General features: G+C 34.4%; 1 protein-coding gene across 1 annotated transcript; it reads left to right on the top strand.

Annotated features, from left to right (window-relative positions):
- The first annotated feature begins 3,057 nt into the window (after window positions 1-3,057).
- Window positions 3,058-9,068, top strand: LOC150100362 (actin 403-like). Its single transcript, XM_090403143.1, has 4 exons — window positions 3,058-3,212; window positions 4,086-4,243; window positions 6,302-6,788; window positions 8,258-9,068. The coding sequence occupies exons 2-4, from the start codon at window positions 4,118-4,120 to the stop codon at window positions 8,773-8,775; spliced, it is 1,131 nt and encodes a 376-aa protein (XP_090259269.1). The 5' UTR covers window positions 3,058-3,212; window positions 4,086-4,117; the 3' UTR covers window positions 8,776-9,068.
- Window positions 9,069-23,707: the final 14,639 nt, after the last annotated feature.

Consider the following 23,707-nt stretch of genomic DNA (forward strand, 5'->3'; position numbering starts at 1 on the left):
CTAAACAGCGGATTTTGTGCGACACACCATTCTTTTTCATTATTTGCAAAATCAATCCATGTATGTATTATTATTAGTCTTGAATTACACCCACACGGAGTCCCAAGACTCACCACGTAAAGTCACTCTACACTACAAACAATAATATTTTTGTCTGCTAACTGCATAAGTTCTCAGGGCAATTTGATTGTTTTGCGGAGCTGAAAAAAAAAAAAAATTCTACTGCCACCGTATGAGACTGCCTAATTCACCTTCAGTTAGAAAAACTCCATATGAAGATTTCTTGCGTCGTGACGAAAATTGAACCCACGTCTTTTACAATCGGAACATATCCGCCTCGTCATTCAAATACGCTATGGAAGTTTTTTGTTGGTTGTTTTGAATTTACTGCGCAACAACTGAGGCCACTGAATTATGCTAAATTGCGTGTATTCTTCTCTCCAATTTTCTTGTTTTGTGAGATGACAAACTGGAGTTTCTAAGAGGAAAAATTCCTTCCATCATATTCGTATGAGACCGGCTAATCGACCTTCAGTTGACAATTCTGATTCCTAGAGGGAATTCGAACTAAGTTTTTTCCTACCAAAAGGTATCATCAGTACCCGACGGAGCTACGGAGGTGCTATATCGACAATTTTCCCGTGGAGAGAAAATGCTGTGTGAGTGCAGCCTAAAATATTTGCAAGATACTGAATAAGAATCGCGAACGAGCCCTCTCCTGCTCATAATCTATTCTACTGTTCGTTTTGCAACCCAATCGTTACTCATTAAATTAGTGGTATAAAATCCCACAAGACTTTATGCTGTTTATAATGATCTGCTCATTACATCAGCAAAGAAATAAAATGTAGTAACGTATGGAGGAAGGCACATTATTATTATTATTATTATTATTATTATTATTATTATTATTATTATTATTGTATCATCATCATTTTCTGGTGTACATTCTTGTGCATATAAACTAGATCTTAGGACAGTTTAATTCCATATATCATGACTAGTACCTAACAACAAAAAAAGTCTTCAAATAGTGGCCTATTATTTGATCAGCTCTTACATTTCGATCTTCTAAAACATTCCTAACTGTAGTTAGGAATGAAACCACTTATATTTTCGTGGTCCTCTGGGTCTTTTTCATGCCATTTTCACTTTCAAATCACTTTTAAATATTCTGTCTTTTTTAAACATCTTTTTAAATATAAGAATTCAAAGGTTTACATGATTGCTACTGATGTATGTAGTGGAGATTAAAAGAAGGCCTAAACTATATTTATTTAATGTGTGTTGTGAATATGTGCATGTGTGTGAGAGAGCGAGAGAGGTGGCATCTTCTCAGATGCTTCGATAGCTGTGCAATTAAATTTTCAGTTCTGTAATCAAATTAACTTCACTGGCGTTATTTTTTTATTTCTGCATTAACGAAATAAATTCATAAACGAAATAAATAACATAAAGCACTAATTCTATATACACATTTATATATATAATTAGTATTTTATTATTACTAATTGGTGCATATATTAATTAGTAAATACGGCAAGGTAAATGCCAAAGAAAGAAAGAAATTTTTAAATTATCATTGAAATTCCTTAGGAATATTATTTTTTTATACCCCTGTATATTATCAGAACTCTTCTATTTCAATGAAAAGTTTATTTAAGAAATATTTTGAGAATAAATTTAATATCATGGCGATATCAACTGGTATTCGAACTGAATACCAGTTGAAATTCAGTCAGGCAATTATTTTATTATTATTATGTGACACCTCCAGGGAGTCCAAAGACTCATCGAGGGAGAGTATGGCAACAGCATCGAACGATTGATCCCTTCCAACTACTAACCGCTCTCAAACTTGCTTAACTTTTCGCGTGAGCCATTAGTAGCAGAAGCTCTACCAATCGACCAACCTTTGCAGGTTGTTTCGACATAAAAAAAAAAATATTTGGAACTTGGGATACTGTATAAATCTTAAAATTGTGGATTTATGCAGTATTAGCAAAATCTTCCCCCATCTTTATTTTAATGTATGATATTCAGTGGATATATAAAGGCAGCATAAAATCTCTCTCTCTCTCTCGATGAGTGTTAATAAAAATAAGTAGCTTTATTCATGAAAAATAAATATTATTGTTTATTTTTATGTAAATAAACAATAATATTATTGTTTATTTACATATAAACAATATTATATTGTTTATAATATTGTTATAAACAATATAATATAATATTATAAAAACGTAAATGGTGGAAACATAAAAATCACTCTTTGAAAATGAATTACAGAAAGAAAGATTCAAAAGATCAAGAAAGAACTTGTTGTCTTTCTTTCTATAATATTTGGAAATAATTATTCTCGATAATAATTATAATTTGTGCGTGTGTGTGTGGCGCTCTTCCAAAGTCACCACCTTTTTATTATTATTATTATTTTAACGTATTTAGGCTACATCACTTCTTGTAACTATGCATCGTATTATAATATAATATAATAAAAGAGCTTATACAATATCCAGTTTGTTTTAGACTTCCGATTACTATCGCTGTATAAACAGCGATACATCACTATCCATCCTTTTACATTTCAACTTGAATATGGTATCACAACTTTAGTTTATATAATATAATACGATACGAAACTAATTCTAAAACAAAAAGCTTAAAGAAATTATGATATGTATTAGTTCTGTCCTATATAATGCTTAGTTTTTCTGTCAGGTAATACAGGAAAATTTAAAATGAACAGAAAACAAACAAAAACAATTAAATGACCCTGCCATTGTTTTTAACATAAATAGGAACAGCAGTCCGCCATAATCAATACACGTTCTCGTGACGGTAAGTTTCACCGCGAATCGTCGTTTCCTCCGTTCCGACTGAATACACATCGATACACACTGCCGAGAAGTCTCGTTTCGCTTTCCATATAAGGGCAAGAAACTGTTTTATTCTCGTATTGGTTCAGAGCGGTGCACTTCCCAGAATCCTTGCCTAAAATGGAAGCGCAGCCAGTACCGGCGACCAATGAAAAGTCTTTTTAAACTCCTAGTTATTTAGTCGTGTCCAAGGTGGTCTCAAACCATTGCCTTTTATGGTAAAGCCGGGAGAATCTCGTAGTCCAAAGTACAAGTACAATAAAAGCCGGTAAGGGGAATGCTCGGGGCGCAGTGTGTCTTGTGAACTAGCAGCCGGCTTGTGTCGCTAACTGTGTAAGTACAGCTTATATTTCTTCCTATATTCCTGCAATCGTGGGTGGGATAAAATTCAAACTTAAAAAGATAGATCAGTTTCTTGCAAAATACAAAATTTAAGTAAATTTTAGAAATCAGAAAGTCGTATTTTAGTATACAGGAAAAGGTGAGGTGTACGATAATTTTGTAAGACCTATATGGAAATGAAAAATATATTTTTTTAAAAAAAAATCAAACGTTAGGAAGGAAACTGTTTTAGATATTATATCAACTTGCTAATAATTTACCTGTAATTACCTAAGATAATTGAGAATTTTCTTCTATATTGAAGTCCGCCTTCTACGTTAAATTTGAGTGGTTATCATGATAGTTCTACATAAATGACTCCATAAACTTTTGTTAAAAGTGGATATGTTAATAGTGTCTTTATTCGTTTATATATTGTTTCATATGCATAATGCGATTTAAATATACTTGATAATTTCTTGAAAAGAGGTATAATGGGAATTTAGTATTTTTGTGGCATATTTTAAAGGTATTAGCAAATTCACATTTTGTAGCTCAAATAACTACGCGTTACTTTCTAGTCCTCTTCTTTCATGCCCTTAAAATATGTTAATTTCTGATTTGCATTCTTTACGCCTACTGTTTAATCTAAAACTAGCCTTTTAAGGTTACCAAAGTTGGTGCAGCAGGCGTTTTTACAGTAACTTGATGACTTGAAGTAGGGGTGGAGATGGGGGGGGTAAGAGGGAGGGAGTGAATTCTTGCTGATTCACTCAGCAACCGCAGTTCTCCCAGTGTCGCTATTGTAGGCGGAAGTAGCCACTCCTGTGAAGTGGCAAACAGTGGTGTACTACAGGAATATAATTGATGAATTTCTTCCTGCAGGTTGTGTGCAGATTTATACTTAAATAATCATCATGTGTGACGACGACGTTGCAGCTCTTGTTGTGGATAATGGATCCGGTATGTGCAAGGCTGGATTTGCTGGTGACGATGCTCCTCGAGCAGTATTCCCTTCCATCGTGGGACGCCCCAGGCATCAGGTATGTATTTAGGCATGTTTTATTTCAATTAGCTTTTAACACTTCTATCCTAGTTTTCTTAATTCAAAACTAATAATTGTTTACCATAAAAAGGCGCAATCCCCCCCCGCTAGTTTTTAGTGGAAATTTAAAATTTATTCAAACATGGCTCTCAAATTCCTACCTTTTCAAATAACTTTTTTTTTAATATGAAAGAAAATGTAAAAATTATTCTATGGGTTAGGCACCATTTCAGATTGTATTTGCAATCCAGCTGAAAATACGAAATGCCACAAGACATTCTAATATAAGCACTTAATTTCCATCAGTTTCTAAAAGGTGACCAGTCTTCATAGATAATCACATCACACTTCTACACATTTTTGTTTAATATGTAGCCTTTTGCTTTATTTGCACACTGCATTTTGCATTCCTTTTCATGATTTGCTATTCTAGCATTTCTGTACATATTTCTTTTTTTTTTTTTTTAATCATCTGTCAATTTTGGAACTTGCCAATTTATCATTCCTTAAGACAGTTTCCCAAACTTCTTGCTGAAGTGGAGCCCCAAAGCAAGCAACATTTTTTGCGGAGCCCTCAACTCAATCTGTACAATAAAATAAACATAAAAAGAAATCAAACAACCCACCATTTTAAATTTAAAGTGCTCCAAAAATTAAAAATTTGTTAAGTTCATTTTAACAACTACAGTGTAGTTGTTTTGAACTGCAGAGTTTTTAAAAGTGGTATGATGGATGTAACTTGTAGCATCATTTCATTAATTAAAAAAACAAAAATAGTGAATGTTTGTAAACAAAATTCATGGAGCCTTAGAATTTCAGTTGAGGAGTGTTAGGGCTCCCCAGAGCCCGCTTGGAAAAGCCTGCCTCAAGAAACTAAGGCATTGCATTTACACAAATTATGTGAAACAGTGTTCGTTTAATGTCAAATAACAACTTTGGCTCTGCTCTAATGCATTTGTAGTAAGAATCTTAGCCAACACCCTAACACTATCTAGCTTCTGAGAATAAATGATAGATGCTTACACATTGGCCGGAAAGTAAACAATGCTTTATTTCTGATTTAATTTTTGTATTGCATAACATGATCTCTAATAAGACAGTGCATAAATAAACAAATGTAATGTGTTTTATTTATTTATTCACCAGTGATTTAAATACCTTTTTTTTTTTTCTCACTTTTCCAAACACTTTTTGGGATCATTAGGTTGAGGATCTGTTTCTGATCTAGCATAGTGTATTGTGCAATTAGCAGAATGTAATTTTTTTCTTTTCTTTTTTCTCCCTTTTCTTAGTACTAGAAACACTTTGTATAACTCTAGTAGCACAATTGGAGTGCTGCTAGTTGGAGTAAACATGATCAGATACATGCTGATGTCAAAAATAAATGTATTATATGGATATGTACAGTAAACCCTGATTTAATGGACAAAATTCTGGTCTGTATGTCGCATGTGAAAATTAACACCCTGCTAATTTTAAAATGTTTTTAACCAAGATTTGCTTAAAATTAAATTAACAGATAATTTTTGTTATTAATTTCCTGTTATTTTTAACAAATTTTTGCAAATAGGAGATCGTATGTTGAAAAAACACTAGTAATTTAGCCGACATAATGGTATGACTTTCTGCGGCAGTTTTATTACACACATTTTCGTAATTTTAGGGAGTTGATTATAAAAAAAACAGCTGAGTTAAAAAAAAAAAAAAACTTGATAGTTTTTTCAAAGCAGGATTACCTAAACCAAGCGCTTCAACATCAAACATTAACTTATCTAAAAGTTTGAAAATTGCGTGCAAAACAATTGTTTTGTTATTACAGTGCTAATATTTTTATTTTAAAAAATTCTAGATTTAACAGACACCCCTTAGCCCCTATCAGTCCGTTAAATCAAGGGGTTACTGTACTTTGTTTTTAAAAATGCTTTAGAATAAATTAAAGAGCAGGTAAAATTGATTTAATAGAAATTTTGGATATTTTTAACCTTAAATACTATAGCTTATGATTTTCATATTTAACAATCAAAAATAGTAATGAACATAACTTTCTTATTAATAGGGTGTGATGGTTGGTATGGGTCAGAAGGATAGTTATGTTGGTGATGAGGCTCAGAGCAAAAGAGGTATCCTCACTCTAAAGTATCCAATTGAACATGGTATTGTAACCAACTGGGATGACATGGAAAAAATTTGGCATCACACCTTTTACAATGAGCTTAGAGTTGCTCCTGAGGAACATCCAGTGCTTCTGACTGAAGCACCTCTGAATCCAAAGGCAAACAGAGAAAAGATGACACAGATTATGTTTGAGACCTTTAACACCCCTGCTATGTATGTAGCTATTCAAGCTGTGCTGTCGCTGTATGCTTCTGGCCGAACAACTGGTATTGTGCTAGATTCAGGTGATGGAGTATCCCATACAGTTCCCATCTATGAGGGTTATGCATTACCTCATGCTATCCTTCGTCTGGATTTGGCTGGTCGTGATCTTACAGACTATCTTATGAAGATTTTAACAGAGCGAGGTTATTCCTTTACCACCACAGGTGAGTTCTTGTCAGAATTTATCCTTGTCTGTTCAGTTTTTTGTTATGAACTTGCATTTTTAACTGCTAAATGATCAAATCTTTCAATTCATTCACCAAATAATTGAATTTCTTCAGAAGGAACTTTTTTAAGTATTTGATTTTTGCCAAGTAAATATGGAATTAAAATTCAGCCATTTAACCACTGTATCTTTCATAATTGTTCTCCTTTCCTCTAGCTTAGGTATAGATTATCCTTATGTATTTTAGCAACAAGAATATTCTTATTCAGAAACTTGGAACACACCGAATATTATCGGTATCTGTTCGTCCATTTACTTTTAAATAGGCAATGTATAGACATACTTTATGAAGAAGTAAGCTATAATGTAAAGCTTTTATCAAATCAACAGGCCATTGTTTTTATTTGCTTACTCTCTTTAGAACTTTTTTTTTTTTTTTTTGACTAATCGACAATTATCTAAAAGCCTATTTACAACAGTTTAGTAATGCCAAGTTTTTTAAACAGTGATTTCAATATGTATGTCTAATGAGAATTACTGTCTGCATCTGTGCTTTTCTTTTTTCTCTCCTAGACATTAATTGAAATTATTGGCCTATCAAGGCTAGACATCTGAACAGTCGTTGAATTGGTCCTTTCTTGGTAATTATGGCCAATTGCTTTATGTATCCCCCTTTGCAACCAACAGCCTGCTGGTTAGGATTCCATTGTTGGCATGGATGTTTGCAATTTGCCTTCAGGTGGGAGATGAATTTCATTGCCTGCTGCAAGATCACCACCTCACTTATTGGAGGCCTGAAGTGGCTTGAAAAAGTTCCATGTTCTCTAGATAGGGTTTCCATACTAAAAAAAAAAAAAAATCCTTTGCTCACAATATGAATGAACTGCATGCTTACAAATAAACCTTTTATGGGTGGGACAAACAGTTTTTTTTTTATTATTATTTATTTATTTTTATTTAATATATCAGAATCTTGAATTCCTGCTTAGGAGTCTCCTAATTTTGATTTGGCAAATTGCAGCTTCTAAGAGATTAAGCAGTTTTTAATTAAGTACTTCAAGATTTGAAGAAATGAAGTCCTTTTTGTTAATATTTGATTAATTTTTTTTTTTTAAATAAATGAATTTGGTGCAATTTTATATTCAATTCAGTAATTAACTTCCATTGAGGATGGAAATCCAATTTTTAGGAAATACTGGACACAGTGGTGTATTCTGGAATTATGAGATGTTAATTCACTTTAGATATTGTCAGGGTATAGATTCTTGCCTCCTTTTTGTTAATATTTGATTAATTTTTTTTTTTTTTAAATAAATGAATTTGGTGCAATTTTATATTCAATTTTTATAGAAATTCATACAAAAGATTTTAAGCTTGAAATCTGATACTTATTTCTTTATACTGACATAAAATTTCATTAAAAATGTTTTTAATTGTTGTATTTTTTATTTTTTTTTGCTCATGTAGCTGAAAGGGAAATTGTTCGTGACATCAAGGAAAAACTTTGTTATGTTGCATTAGACTTTGAACAGGAAATGGCTACTGCTGCATCATCATCATCGTTAGAAAAGTCATATGAACTTCCTGATGGTCAGGTGATTACCATTGGAAATGAGCGGTTCAGATGTCCAGAAGCTCTCTTCCAGCCATCATTCCTGGGTATGGAATCATGTGGTATCCATGAAACCACCTACAATTCAATAATGAAATGTGATGTTGATATCCGTAAGGACCTTTATGCTAATACTGTCTTGTCTGGTGGTACCACCATGTATCCTGGTATTGCTGACAGAATGCAGAAAGAAATTACTGCTTTAGCTCCAAGCACCATGAAGATCAAAATCATTGCTCCACCAGAAAGAAAGTATTCTGTTTGGATTGGTGGCTCTATTCTTGCTTCTCTCTCAACTTTCCAACAAATGTGGATCTCCAAACAAGAATATGATGAATCTGGTCCAAGTATTGTGCATCGCAAGTGCTTCTAGATAAGTTCATTTAGTTACTGAACTAAACTTATGCAGTGTTGCTGAAAGGCAATACACTGTTCACGAAAGTATCTCCATGTTCCTAGGCCTGTTTTTGAGGCTTGAGGTAATTTGAAAGTATTTATGAAAGAAATACTCAATTCTGTAAGTTTGGCTACAGTGTAGGATTGACAGAATTGATGTACAGCTTCAATAGCAGAAAGCTAGATTTTGATAGTCATGGATAATAATTGTGATGTGTAATTTATAAATGTTGTATACTAAATTGGAAAGAATAAACTCTTACCCTTTTATTTACTTGTAGAATTTTCCTGTATTTCATGTCAGTATACATCTTATTGCAATGTTTATGCTAGAACAGTAATGATCAACTTGTGCAATAGCTAACTTATTCAAATACCTTTTCATTCAAACAGTTAGGATTTTTATATATATGAAAGGTATTTGAATAAGTTAGCTATTGCCCAAGTTGATTATTACTGTTTAGATGAAATTTAAAAAAGTATTGATTAGAAGAAAAAGCTTTTTGATTTTATTCCTGCATTTTTTTTTCCCTATTATAACACAGTCCTGAGATTCTCTTGAGTAAGAGAAAACTGGATAGACTGAACTTTCTCAAATGCAATCATTTAGTTACTACTGCTCTAGAGAATATTTTGATACCAGATATTAGCTTTTCACTTCATTCAAGTAACTTATATAAATTTAAAACTTCCTCACATTTGAAGATAAACAGGGCATACCTCTCAAAATAGGCTCTCCTGTTTCAAAAATAAACTTTTGTAGTTTTGCACATTCTGTAATGAGGCATCACTACTGTGGAAAAGTTATGAATTTAAGATTAAATAAAGGGTAGAAAAGTGTAGCACTAACAACATTAGATCTGAAGTTTTGGCTGCTAGCAGTATTTTCAGTACATTTGTTGCAAAGGCAATCCTGTAGTCGAATATTATCCCTTGATTTGGAAAGTTTAGAGCCGATTTCAAAGTGGCAGTTCCCTTTTCTTGAAACTGCTACTGGGCAACATACACAACTGTCCTTGTATTAACATCTCAAACCCATAGCCACCAATAGCAAAGAATTAAAAAATAATTCAAGTGATAAAAACTACAAATTGATGTTCAGCATCAACATTTCTTGAATGAATAACATCTTGTTTTCAAAAACATTTTAAACATACAAGTAAAATAAATTGTTTTTATTTCCCCAGTTTTTAAGTTGATTAAAAATGCTCACCTGCATTGTAGGTTTACTACTTGATGGTTCTGTGGTAACCAATATAACATGTGAGGAAAACTCATTGAAGAATTCTTCCCCTCTAAATCTGAAAATGAAGAAGCAATGTGCATGCACTGTTTTTTCAGATACAGCTTCCACTTTAATTGTAGAAAAATGCAAGTTATGACCATATATGGTATGCAAGTACAAAATTACACTGAGTACTAATTTTAAGCAGGTTAAGAAATTATGTTGATATTTATGAACTTGATCTCTTGTTTTCAAACCATTTTTCATTTTTAGGTTAGAGATCACTGATTGCTCATATGGGGAGATTTTCAACTAATAATATACAACCATCTTCAAACCCATATGCTATTAAGAATTTTATCTAGGATTTTGGTTATATGGCAAAAGCATTAAAAATGTTAAGAATTTTACATTATTAAATGTAAGTAGAGATAATCTAATGTGGTAAGTCACTTGAATAAGAGGAAAAGTTTAGCAAAGTGGGTTTTAAGTACAGCATATTGGTTCTGAACGAATTTAGACTACCAAGGTTTGTGTTGAATGCAGTTAGTAACACTACATAATCTGAAATGTAAGATCTGAGAACAGGGAGACTGACAGCATCCTTTGTTACTGTGATTGGTATTCATTAGTTTCATGCTACTGCTTTAGAGGGCAATGATATTAACCTAAATCAAACTGATTAAAATAATCTGCAATATGTATAAATACAACATATATGAATATATACAGAAGCATTACTAATACTAGTTTGGTTAACTACTGGTCCTGCTATCCTGTCTGCTGGGGAAGGGGAAATGTCTGTTTGATCTAGGGGATAGTGTTCCTGTTGTCCTACTTATATGTCAAATCCTGTTGGCATAGATGTTTGTAAATGTGGTCTGGTATGAGACCACCCTGCATATTGAGTGTGTGAAGTGGCTTAATTTCCATTCTCTGTAGTGGGGATTTTAGATTTATACCTTAGCCAATCCTGCACTTGCTATAGGTTTATAACTTGGGGGATTTGGGTGCTTGAAAACATCAGTTATTGTCCACTAGTTTAATGGAATTGTTGAAGCCATAAAGACTTCATTTTATTTGTGACCTGGTTTGACTAGTGATATAAATACTATTTGTCTTGAAAACCCCAAGTTATTTTCAGGCCATCATTACTGTTAATTAGGGTGGTAGGATAGATTAGGATCCCACATGTTTCTTTTAATTTGCATTTGTAACAAGTTTTAGTAAGGGTTAGCTATTTTTTTTTTTTTTAAAATCCCTGGAATGTGCTTAGGAAACGATTAGAAAGGCCTGGTTTCCCTTCATTTATTTAAATTTTCACTATTGAAAAGTTTCTGGATGTGCTTGTCTTCTCTAGGAATGCTATACTGTCTACTGCACAACTACTCTTACCAGCCAATATACACTGAAAATGTCTGGGGAATTTGGAGGGCAGGAGATACCTGGAAGTCTTCTCATGTTCTACGAACCATTCCAGGCATGGCACATTATCCTGCTGGAAGAAGGCACAACCAGAAGGAAATACCATTGCCTTAAATGGATGTACTTGTTCTGCATTGAAATGATGTTTAGGTAGGTGGCAGACACTAGTTTTTTGCATATGAATAACTGGACCCAGGGTTTTCCACCAGAACATTGCACAAAGCATTATGCTGGCTTGTTTTTGTCCCACAGTGCATCCTGGTGACACTTCCCCAGGTGAATGACACACACACACGTATAAGGCCGTCCACATAGTGCAACAGGAAACAAGATTAGTCGGGCCACATGATCCTCCACTCATAAAAGATGTCAAAAAATATGAGACAGGCCCTGCAGAAGAAAAGGCACCTAAAAGATCTCAAAAATACGAGAGATAAGAGTTTAAACGAATAACGAATGGTACATGTAATTAAGAATGTACAGATCTTCCCGGAAACGAAGAAATAAATTCTGAAATTGTATCCTGGACCAGATTATATCACTAATTTTTGATTAAAATTTACGAAAATATACCCAAAATAGTTCTTCGTTTTTTGATGTATCATAAATCAACTTATGATTAATTGTTGAGTTCCGTGTAAGAGCCGTATCCTAATTTTAATCGGATTGGATGCATGTGATCCTGCCCTAAAATCGGCATACTAATGGTAACTTATTCTTCTCGATATTCGAGGCTGTTAGGCGGCATCAGCGACACAAAATAATTGGCGAACTCTCGAGTCCAATGCGAAACATTCTTGTAAAATTCTTTTATCTATTTTCGTTGAATCTTCAAAATTTATTGATGTAAAGAATATTTAAATAAATCTCTTAACTTTATATTATTTTGAAAATTTATATAACTTGAAAAAATTTGTATGTATAAGCAGGACTAATCTGTAGATAACATTATACTGTAAAGTGGTTTCATTTGTTTTTCATTTCCTGTTCGTTTTATTATCTTGTTCACACTTTATTCAAAAAAAAACATTTTTGGAAAGGCGCTGAACATTAATCGCAAGAAAAATACTATTCGCTGGTCTTGCTTATAATATAATAATAATAATATTTATAAGGAGATTTATGACGATTTTGTTCTGTTAAGCCATACATAAAATATAAACCGTATGAAGGCTATTAAAAATATGAAACGCAAATCCTGACATCTTTTGTCTGCTCCCTTTGGGGAAATAAAAGATGTCAGGATTTCTGAGGGGGAGATACTTCACCCTCCCTCAAGTTCTATGAAGACAATCTGGACAGCCAGGTTCCAAACCTTCAATGGATCAAGATTTGTTGCGGGGAGAGAGAGTATTTCTGACAACAGCCGCCATCTCATTTTTAATCTCGAAATGTAATAAAAAAATGATCATTTTTTGTATAACATTTCGAGATTAAAAATCTGTTTCCGAAAGATAAATCTTACCATCCTGCGCCAGAGTCGACCAAATTGAGAACTGAAGAAAGTTCAAGAAGGGTTCTTCTAATCGTCGAACCTATAACGGTCTTTGAACGAGTACCTAGCATTACAGAAGCCATTTCCACAGGACTATAGTCTCATTTAAATATTATAAATTAGGTTCACCACTTACTGCAGCTACTTATGAATTCTTTCTCTAATAGTTTCAAAGAACGTTGCCACTCTCCATTGCCATTGTTCACATCGTTGTCATTAGTGAACAACGGTTGTCACTGTGATTAACTATCTTGCCAACAACAGGGACGAAATGATCTCTTACAAATTTGGCAGAAACATAACCATCGCCTGATACTTCCAAGCAAGCTACCGCTTTAATAAATATTGTTGTATAGTTCTTACTTCTTTTATTCGTTAAAAGCTGTGCTGTTGACTTCGTCGAACCCATAACCTTAAAAAAAAATCAGCCAACGCCTTTTTATTCCCATATACGGGGAGTAGGCGAGGCCATTATTTATATCAAATTTTTGGAGACTGAGTGGGCAGTTCAATCTCCACTGGTACCCAATCAGAGATAGATAGCCCAAGGCTATCAATTAAGCAGTACACAGTGAAGAGAGACGGCTCACATGTACCGCCATCTCGTGGTCCCTAACACAATATATTTAATGTCTGAGATAATGTGGGTTCTACAGTCGATTTTCTTGAGTTTACGGGACGATAAACCCGAGTTTCCGAGAGGAATAACCCGCTTGCCTGTGCCAGAGATTGACTAACTCGGGAACCAGTCGAAAAAAGGCTTAGAAAAATTTCCTCTAGTCGCTGACTAGACTTAAAACCGAGTCTTCCTTTGTGCGACTAAGCGCTGTGGTGTGCAAACGCCACATCCACTGAGCTACACAGGCTCATTCCCCATTTATTTATCATCTTTAAATGTTTAGTTTTTAGACGTTTATATATACGAGGGTGGTCTGAAAAACTTCTCAGTATCGACCAGAGATGGCAACACTATCAGCAAGATTTTTTTTACCGCCATCTCGTGGTCCCTAACACAATAAATATATTTAATGTCTGAAATAGTGTGGGTTCTACGGTCGATTTTCTGGAGTTTACGGGACGATAAACCCGAGTTTCCGAGAGGAAAAACCCGCTTGCCCGTGCCAGAGATTGACTAACTCGGGCACCGGTCGAAAAAAAGCCTTAGAACAATTTCCTCTAGTCGCTGACTAGAATTGAAACCAAGTCTTCCTTTGTGCGACCAAGCGCTGTGGTATGCAAACGCCACATTCACTGAGCTACACAGGCTCATTCCCCCTTTATTTATCATTTTTTAATTGTTTAGTTTTTAGACGTTTATATACGAGGGTGGTCTGAAAAACTTCTCGGCCTCGACCAGAGATGGCAACACTATCAGCAAGATTTTTTTTTCTAAGTTGGTACATCTGCATTAGCATCCACATGAAATTGCAAGTCATTCTATCAAATATACTGTATTTGTTTTATACAGCTATCTGAAGCAAAAGCTTTGTCTGTATTCCTTGAAATCGATAAAATTGAGTATTGTGTGGTTATAAAATTCTTTGTAAAAGAAGGTTTAACACCAACAGAAATTCATTCGAAGTGCATAAAAGTTTATGGGCACAATTCCCCTTCGTTTTCGACAATTAAGAAATGGGCTGCCGAGTTTAAACGTGGCCGTACCAGCCTTGAAGATGATCCACATGAAGGACGTCCAGAAAGTGTAACAACACCAGAAATCATTGATCAACTACACGATATGGTATTGGATGACCGGCGAGTCAAAGTGCGTGAAATTGCTGACACTATAGGCATTTCAAAAGAACGTGTAGGATATATTTTGCATGAAGAACTGCAAATGAAAAAACTTTGCGCAAAGATGGGTGCTTGCTTGCTCACAGCAGATCAAAAACGCACTCGCATGAAAATCTCTGAACAGTGCTTGGAGCGTTTAAACAAGAATAAAACTGATTTTGTGCGTCGATTTATTTATTACTATGGATGAGACTTGGATTCACCAGTATACACCAGAATCCAAACAGAAGTCAAAACAGTGGACAGAAGCAGGTTGTTCAGCGTCAAAGTCGGTTCCATCAGTAGGAAAGATTATGGCATCGGTGTTTTAGGATGCTAAAGCCATTTTGTTTATTATCTTGAAAAGGGTAAAACAATAACCGGAGAATATTATTACGACCTTTTAACCCCTTAACGTATCAATTAAAAATCAGAAAGCGGTCGTTTTTCTGCCACTTTTTTTGGGCGAGGGTGATTTGCTGGATCAAATTCATCACTATTTGAAAAATAATGATGAATTTGTGCAAACGAAATAGCCGATACACGCTGTTGGCAACTTTTCTCGACTGAAAGGAAATAGGCACAAGATTGTCTAGTGTCTATATTCGGTTGTATTTATATGTGAAACCAAAATTCAAAATAAATTTTGGTGCAATAAACAAAAGACGTGTCACAGACGTCTTTGTATGTTAAGCAGTTAACCAGACTAGAAAAAATTCGTGAGAAAAGACCCGGTTTGCAGCAGAAAGAAATCATCTTTCATCAGGACAATGCACCTGCCCACAAAGGTGTTTTGGCAATGGAAAAATTAAGGGATCTACACCATGAATTGTTCGAACATCCACCCTATTCTCCAGATTTGGCTGCCTCTGACCTCTATTTCTTCCCCAAGCTAAAAATCTTCCTCACTGGTCAGCGTTTTTCTTCGAACCAAGAGGTGATTGCAGCTGTAGAGGGTTTTTGCAAATCTTACTGAGAACCACTACAGGGACGAAATAATGGCGCTGGAGCATCGCTGGAATAAACGTATTAATCTTAAGGGAGATTATGTTGAAAAATAAAAATAATTTTGAAATTATAAATTCGTTTTTTCATTTTTAGGCCGAGAACTTTTCAGACCACCATCGTATTAGGAACATTTGTGGTTCAATAATGCTATTCTCACAAGAAATACCGTCATAAGTTCGACTTGAGCCGAACTACAACTTTTTCTAGAAGTATTTTTTGCGCAATTCTTTAGGATAAGCGGGGATTCTTTCTCACTGAAATTCAGACTTTTAATCTTGCAACTCAGAAAAATAATTGACGATGAAACTCGCGATATTTCAGAAAATAACTTTGCATATGTATTAGGAGATGGTTTTTAGATGTCTGTTGTACCTCATTCTCAAGTTTTCAAAATCATCAGTAACCACGAATTCAACAATTGATTACTGTGAATTTGGTATAAAGAATTCAAATTTCAGTTTTTATATTATATATATACAAAGAAATAGGTTAAATATTATACTATCATAATTTCTCGGTATGTGCAGGATACAACGGTAATAAAAATGCTTAAGTACTAGCCTTCATGTCTACTTGTTTTTTTCCTAAATTAATCGATTATTTGTCAGGTCCCAAATATTCTGAAATCTTATATTTCAGTCTTGCAATCACTATTAGCAGTATCAATCCACCCAGATCATTGTTTTCCTCTAGGTATTTTTCTTGGAATTATCCTCTTCTTTAACATTTCCTCTCTCATCACACCATTTTAAATGCTAACGAGCAAGTTTCTTTTTAATATCTTCATTTTTAATGTTTCTGCCATCAATACCATTCCCCATCCCCATCTTTTCCGGAACTTTCATAACTATGGTTTCTAGTCTTCTCTCAAATGATTTATTTCTAACCTAACTTTCAGATCCATAAGTTATACACAGTTTAAACACCATTAATAGAGTTTCGGTTAATTTCTCTCTTACTGTATAAAAATTTATTCATCTATGGCCTCGCCATACGTTGCTTTTTCTATTGTCCCATTTCCCACGACATGTTAGGTTCAATGGTCTGTCAAGGCCAAATAACTATGCTTCTTTGAAATCTCATTAATTTTCTGATATGGCAGTAAATCCTATCTGCATAGTTTAATTCACGTGTTCGTTGGACAGTTTGCCTGTTTTGCTGGAAGAAAAACAGGCGAACAGAGTTTCCAGGAGGAAAACCATTCCTGTATGAGACCGGGTAACTCACCTTAAATTGAAAAGTCCTTTTTAAAGGTATACTTCGCGTCCTAGACAAGATTCGAACCAGGTCTTTCCAATCAAAGAGCGTCATAGACTAGTTCAACTACAGAGGATGTTATTCTATTTATTCAAAGATTAATTTGCATATTCACTAAAAAGTGTGCCTAAATACATACAGTAAAACGTCGATATAACGGACTAATTCGAGGGAGTGTCCGTTAAATCCGAAAGTCCATTATATATATATAATAGAGTAGATTTTCCGAATGAGTGTTAAAAAATTGACAAATTAGCTAATTTACATGTTTTTACTTATGTAGAAACTTTTATATAATTAAAATTAAGTACTGTATTTATGAAGTTTTCTATATGTATTATTGCTTATAACCTCACTGTGGGTTTGAAACTCTAAAAAACAAGTCTGCGATCTATATCGAAATAAATAAACGTTTTTCCGAAAATAAGCTCTAATTATATTTAAATAAACAAAACAAAATTTAAATTTTATAAAAACAAAATATTTTTCCTATTTATTTATTCGTCTTCGGATGATGATATAATCCACACTTCCATTCTGGCGAGTTAATCTTCGATGTTGAGGCACTTGGTTTAGCTCAGTGGTCGATATCGACACCCCCAGGGGTCGATTCAGGCTCAGGGGTAGATAGAAAAATATAAGACATCATTGTATGGGTAATATTTAATTCGGTTAACTTGGATTATCTCCATCCTGAATGACAACGCAATTAAGAGTGAATCGTGGGAATAGTTACTCCGTAACTATTCCCACGATTTTGGTTTCAGTTATGTTAATTCCATTTTAACAAAACAAAGAAATAAGCTAGATATAGAATTCCGTGGCGATTTAAGGCTGAAACTTACTAATTTTAAACTCAACATTTCTAATCTTGTCAAGAGTCACGAAGCACACCCTTCACATTGACACGTTAGTAAATTGTATACTAAGTTAATAAAAGTCTTATTTTCATTATTTAAATGAAGGGGGATATTAAATCCCACATTATTTCAAAGCCGAATAAGAAACTCAAAGATCGGAATCAAAGAGTTTCATGCCGAATCTGGGATTTAATATCCCCTTCATTTAAATAATGTTACATCGCCGAAGTGAAGCCCATTGACTCTTTTATTTATGTCTTATTTTCATATATATAAGGAAGATTGTATTATTGCTATTTTGTTATCTAAATTAAATTTTATATTTTACATATTATTTATCCCTCCTATCAAATATGTAATGTTAAGAAGGACGTCAAAAACGTATCCCTTTACCTTAAGCCAATATAATAATATATACTATATTATGCATACAATAAACACTGTAACTATAAAATAAACAATCTAAAAACTCACAATAAGCGTCTTTTTTGCTTGTCCTATTATAATTACGTAATAGTAAAATAGAGGGGGTCAATAAAAAGTCAAGAAACTCTTGAAGGGGTCGACGGTCAAAGAAGTTTGGCGACTCCTGGATTAGCTAATCCTGCTTTGAAAAAACTATCAAGGTTTTTTTTTTTTTTTTTTTAATAATTAACTCCCTAAAATTACGAAAATGTGTGTAATAAAGCTGAATTTCGTTATCTGATGAATTGTCAATAAATGTTATTAGATCGTCGATATGTGATCTAATCAATGACAATTTAACATTTGGGCGTGTTGTTTCTTCTTCCTCATTATCTTCACTCCCATCCTCATGATATTGGCATTAGCGCATTCGGTCATAATATGATATCCAGAATTATCTTCATCAGTTACATTTTCCCCACCAGTATTCTGTATTGTCCTGCAGTAATCACTAACCTCTAGCCTTTCTAAATCCAAGTCTGTCTGCATCTTCGTCGTCAAGCAAATTCTTCCAACCATTCTTCAAATGTTTGAACTTTCACTTCTTTCCATGCTGCCGCAAAATTAAAAATCGCAGATTTTAAACTAACTTTTTTAAGTTTTGTAAGGTACGCACACCTCTTGTAGCTTCATTATCTTCATCCTGAAATGCAACCATTACGTCATCTAAAAACTTTCTGCGGTATATTCGTTTGGTAGATGTGTTTTTTTGGCAAAAACATACATCTAAATTTTCCATCTCCTGAACATAAAATATTTTGGGATGGATGAGCAGGAGCGTTGTCTAAAAACAATAAACATTTCACATCTTCCGGCGGTATTCCAAGCTCTTCGACTTGAAATTTCCTGACTGCAGATATAAATTCTTTAAAAAGTCAGTCTTGAAAAATGTTCGAGTTGAACCATGTCTTTTTAGAGTTATAATACGAAACGGGCAGATGATTCATTATATTTTTTAAAACTGTAGGTTTCCGAGATTTGCCAACAATTACAGGTGTCAGCTTATGCAATCCATCGGCATTAGCGCAAAGCAGCGTCGAGATCCTATCCTTGCTGATTTTTCTTCCAGGTGTCAATTTTTCATTTTTTGGTGCTTATGCGTTTTTTTGGCACAGAAAGCCAGAACAAACCAGTTTCGTCAGCATCATAAATCTAAGACTGTAATAGCATTTCGTTATTTGTACGTTCTATTCATTTTTGCCTAAATGGTTCCATCTCTTCTGTTGGAGCACTTGAAGCTTCACCGTAAATTCATTTGTTCATAATTCTGTGCCTTTTGCGAAAGCGCCAAAATCATCTATCGCTTGCTTTGAATGGTATGTTCGTTTGATTTGCTAATTTAATTGCTGCAGATTTCCATTCAACTGCCTGAACTGGAACTCCACAGGAACGTTGTTGTGCGTACCACTTCAACAATGCAACTGAAGTTTCACGTGCCAATTTATGTTTTCGGGGATTGGTGTTTTCACCTACATCACATATCACAATTTTTTTTATTTTGTCTTCTGAATCCAACTTTTGTATGACTTCTAAATTTTGATTTAACGTTATTATTATTATGTCGCACCTCCAGGGAGTCCAAAGACTCATCGAGCAGTGGGGAAAGTGGGCACCGTTGCCTTACACCTGGTTTTATATCAAACCAGACCATTTATTTCAAACCAGACCATTTATTTTTTTGTCCATCTTACAATTCCAACTGTTGACTTGCAAGCTCATGTTATAGGCTATAAATTTATTACTGTGAAATGTTCCATTTATACAGGTAGTTCTCACTTTACGAATTTTTCGGATCGGAATTTTTATTTTAAATTGTGCGCGGCGAAGGCGATTAGGCGTGTATGGGGAATCACGCAGTATATAATGACCAGTTAGAACGAGCTTTGGCGATGCGAGTGTATTATTCGTGGTTTTCAATTACACCTGATTTTTTTTTTGTCTTCTTTCTAACTATAACCCTTTCACTTTTCCAACAATGTCAAAAAGAAGCAACAGTGCAAAACCTGAAAATGAGGAAAAGAAACAAAGAAAAGCAATTAGAGAAAATATACGAAATTACCAGCCATCAAGCAGATAGCACTGTTAAAGCCCTTTCTGAGAAATTTTCTCTTGCCGCTTCTACAGTTTCCATGACTTTAAAGGATAGAGAAAAATATTCGAAATAATTAAAAAATGCGCAATCTATATATGGTTGCGTAATAAAGAAACGGACAGTATAATTTCCTCATATGGAAAAACTGTTAACTGCTTGGGTAAGCGAACAAACTTAACGATTAAACATGCCTATTACCTAAGTAACGATTTGTACTAAAGCATTAGTAATTTCTAAAATGTTGAAAGACCAAAAAGGAGACGACTGCAGAGAGACTTTTGCTGTTAGTGGTTTGACCGCTATATAAAAAGCGAACTGGTTGACATAACATTAAAGAACAAGGTGAAGCTGCAAAATCTTATGCAAATTAGAAGAAATAATTAAAGAAGGAAATTACTCGCCATCGCAGTTTAACGCTGATGAGACGGGCCTTTTTTGGAAACCGATGCCTGCAAGAACTTACATTGCAAAAAAAAAAAGAGAGATCAATGCCAGATTTTAAAGCATCAAAAGATCGCATCACTGCTGGCAATTGTAAGGTAAAACCCTTATTTGTGCACAGATCAGAAAATCCATGAAGCTTAAAATGAATTAATAAGATACTATACTATATACTATCCTAGTAATACGGCAGATAAGGCGGCTTGACCGATGAAGAGAGGCTTATGCAGTGGCGTAGCTGGGGGGGGGGAGGTCCCCCACCAGGCGGCACTTTGAACCTTTTTGAACTTTTGTAGTTAATTCTAAAATAGTCTCGAGAACTGAGTTCCAAATATTGTAATACTACTGCAAGTTTACCTCACAAGTACTGTAAGTGTTGCTAGTTGTGAGGAGTTTTTTCTAAATAAAATTGATTAAGAATTAGGTAATTACCTAAATCACCTACATGAAATAGACTTCGCCAATATTGCTAACAGAAAAGTAACAAAAATAACATTTTAGAATGTTGAAATTAAAGTTTTACTTCAAAAATAAACAGTGTTTTAATTATTTACCTATACATCATTTTGACTTCTGTAATATTTTTGGTGTGTATTGAGAGGGGCGGCAACACCTCTGGGCTTATGCATCACTTCGTTTTCTTATTTTATATATTCCTACTTTCGGGGGCCCCTGCAACCTCTAGAGTGCGCGTCCCCAGGGTGGCGAATAGGGAAGCCCATCATACATGTGTGTGTGTGTCTGTATATATATGTAGAAAGTATTTTACCTTGGGTATAATAAATGTTAAAGATACCAAGCTATTTTAAACCTGGTTTTACTCCATTTTCCAAGTAAGCAAACAGAAAAACAAGTCAAGTTTGCGCCTGCAAGTGTTGCAAGTCTAGCTGACCCTGCACGTAGTGCAAGACCAAGGCAACTCATGGTAAAAGTAGAATAAGCTCTGGTCACTAATATTAATATTTACCCTTAATGCAAAGCACATCTTCTGGAGGAGATGTATGATGCTTTGTATTAAAGGCAAGGGGGACCACTACACAGATCATTATTGAGGTCGCATCAGTGGGAGCCAGGCTAGAAATACCAAGATTTTAGTAATACAGAGCTTATATTTTACCAGAGCAAGTTACCATAAGGTGTTTTAACCTTATTAAATAAAAATCTCAAGAGTACCTTGGGTATAATAAATGTTAAAGATACCAAGTATTTTAAATCTTGGTATTTCTAGCCTGGCTTCCACTGATGAGACCTCAATAATGATCTGTGTAGTGGTCCCCTTGCCTTTAATACAAAGCATCATACATTTCCTCCAGGAGATGTGCTTTGCATTAAGAGTAAATATTAAGATTAGTGATCAGAGCTTATTCTACTTTTTGAGTTGCCTTGGTCTTGCACTACGTGCAGGGTCAGCTAGACTTGTCTATTTGCTTACTTGGAAAATGGAGTAAAACCAGGTTTAAAATAGTTTGGTATCTTTAACAATATATATATATATATATATATATATATATATACCGGGTGATCCAAACGTAACAGAAAAAGTAAAAATTTAATAATTCGAAAAGTATAGACAGTAGAACGATGTGGTTTTCACTGAAAGACATGAGATTTTTTTTTAATAACGAAAAATTTTATTACCAGAAGCCACATTTTCCACCGACAGGTGGCGCTTCAGCTCGTCTTGAAATTTCACGCGCACTGCATTCCCAATGTGCGGAAGCTGCCGATTGTGTATGTCTTGTGCGCAACTGCAATAGTTTTTTGGGTCTCCCGTTTCTTGTACGCGCTTCCAAATTGCCAGTGTCCTCAAACCTTTTCATCATAGCTATCAGTGAGGAACAAGACATCGGTCCCTTTCCACTTCTAATACCCCGCATCGAACGATAGGTGCGCAAAGCCGCACTTGCACATTCGGAGTTCTGATAATACAGCTTAACTAAAAGTGCTTTATCTCGTAACGATAACATGCCTCACCTTGGCAGAACGTTTAACTTCACTAATAAACGTTAAATATGCTGAAAGTTTAACTTCAGTATTCACTACGTCTGAAATTTACGTACCTCACGGTTTAAATAGCGACAGGTATCAGCTCCTACAGCGCCACCTGTTGGTGACGAATGTAATTATTCTGACAATAAAATATTTCGTTATTAAAAAAAAAAATCCCGTGTCTTTCTGTGAAAACCGCATCGTGCTATTCTCTATACTTTTCGAATTATTGAATTTTATATGTTACCGCTAAAGCTCGAAAGCCGTTAATGTGCATATTTCCTAGCTAATCTGCAGATTAATTGATTTGCTCCGTTAAGGTGCGGAATCAAGGGTTTTCCGCATTTTACCTAGGTAATATGCACATTAACGGCTTCCCTATCGTTAAAGTTCAAAAGTTTGTTTCTCTCATATCCTTTCCCTACTCTCCCTCAACTTTTAATTTCGCCAGTGTCATGTTTTGCACATTCATTTCCTTAATTGTAATAATATTTTAAACCGTTTGATTCTTTGTATTATAGTTTTTGAATTGATTGATTCTATCAACTAATTTGTTGATTGTATTAACTTGATTCTTTAGATATCGAAAAATAAATAACATTATGTTAATTTATTAATTTAAGCGTACAGAAACGTTGCTGTTGTTCCAGCAAAGATCTTATTTTCACTTTAACGAGTGCCTAGTAGGTAATGTGCAGATTATCTAGATAATCTGAGAAATGAAACAATTTTCGGCACTTTAACGGATCACCCTAGTTAATCTGCACAATAATTATATAGATAATCTGTAGAATAACTGATTTCTGCACTTTAGCGGTAACATATATATATGGGGGGAATTGTCCGAATATACTGAAGGACTCGTAGACAAACAGGCCC

This window comes from Typopeltis vanoorti, chromosome 13 (assembly GCF_054136105.1).
Source record: "Typopeltis vanoorti isolate ZY-2024b chromosome 13, IOZ_Tvanoo_1.0, whole genome shotgun sequence".
NCBI classification, from domain to species: domain Eukaryota; kingdom Metazoa; phylum Arthropoda; class Arachnida; order Uropygi; family Thelyphonidae; genus Typopeltis; species Typopeltis vanoorti.

Bases quoted from the DNA above. Each gene is read 5' to 3' on its own strand.
- LOC150100362 (XM_090403143.1), top strand. From the start codon at position 4,118: ATGTGTGACGACGACGTTGCAGCTCTTGTTGTGGATAATGGATCCGGT. The intron at 4,244-6,301 runs GTATGTATTTAG...TCTTATTAATAG, and splicing joins TGGGACGCCCCAGGCATCAG to GGTGTGATGGTTGGTATGGG. The intron at 6,789-8,257 runs GTGAGTTCTTGT...TTGCTCATGTAG, and splicing joins TTATTCCTTTACCACCACAG to CTGAAAGGGAAATTGTTCGT.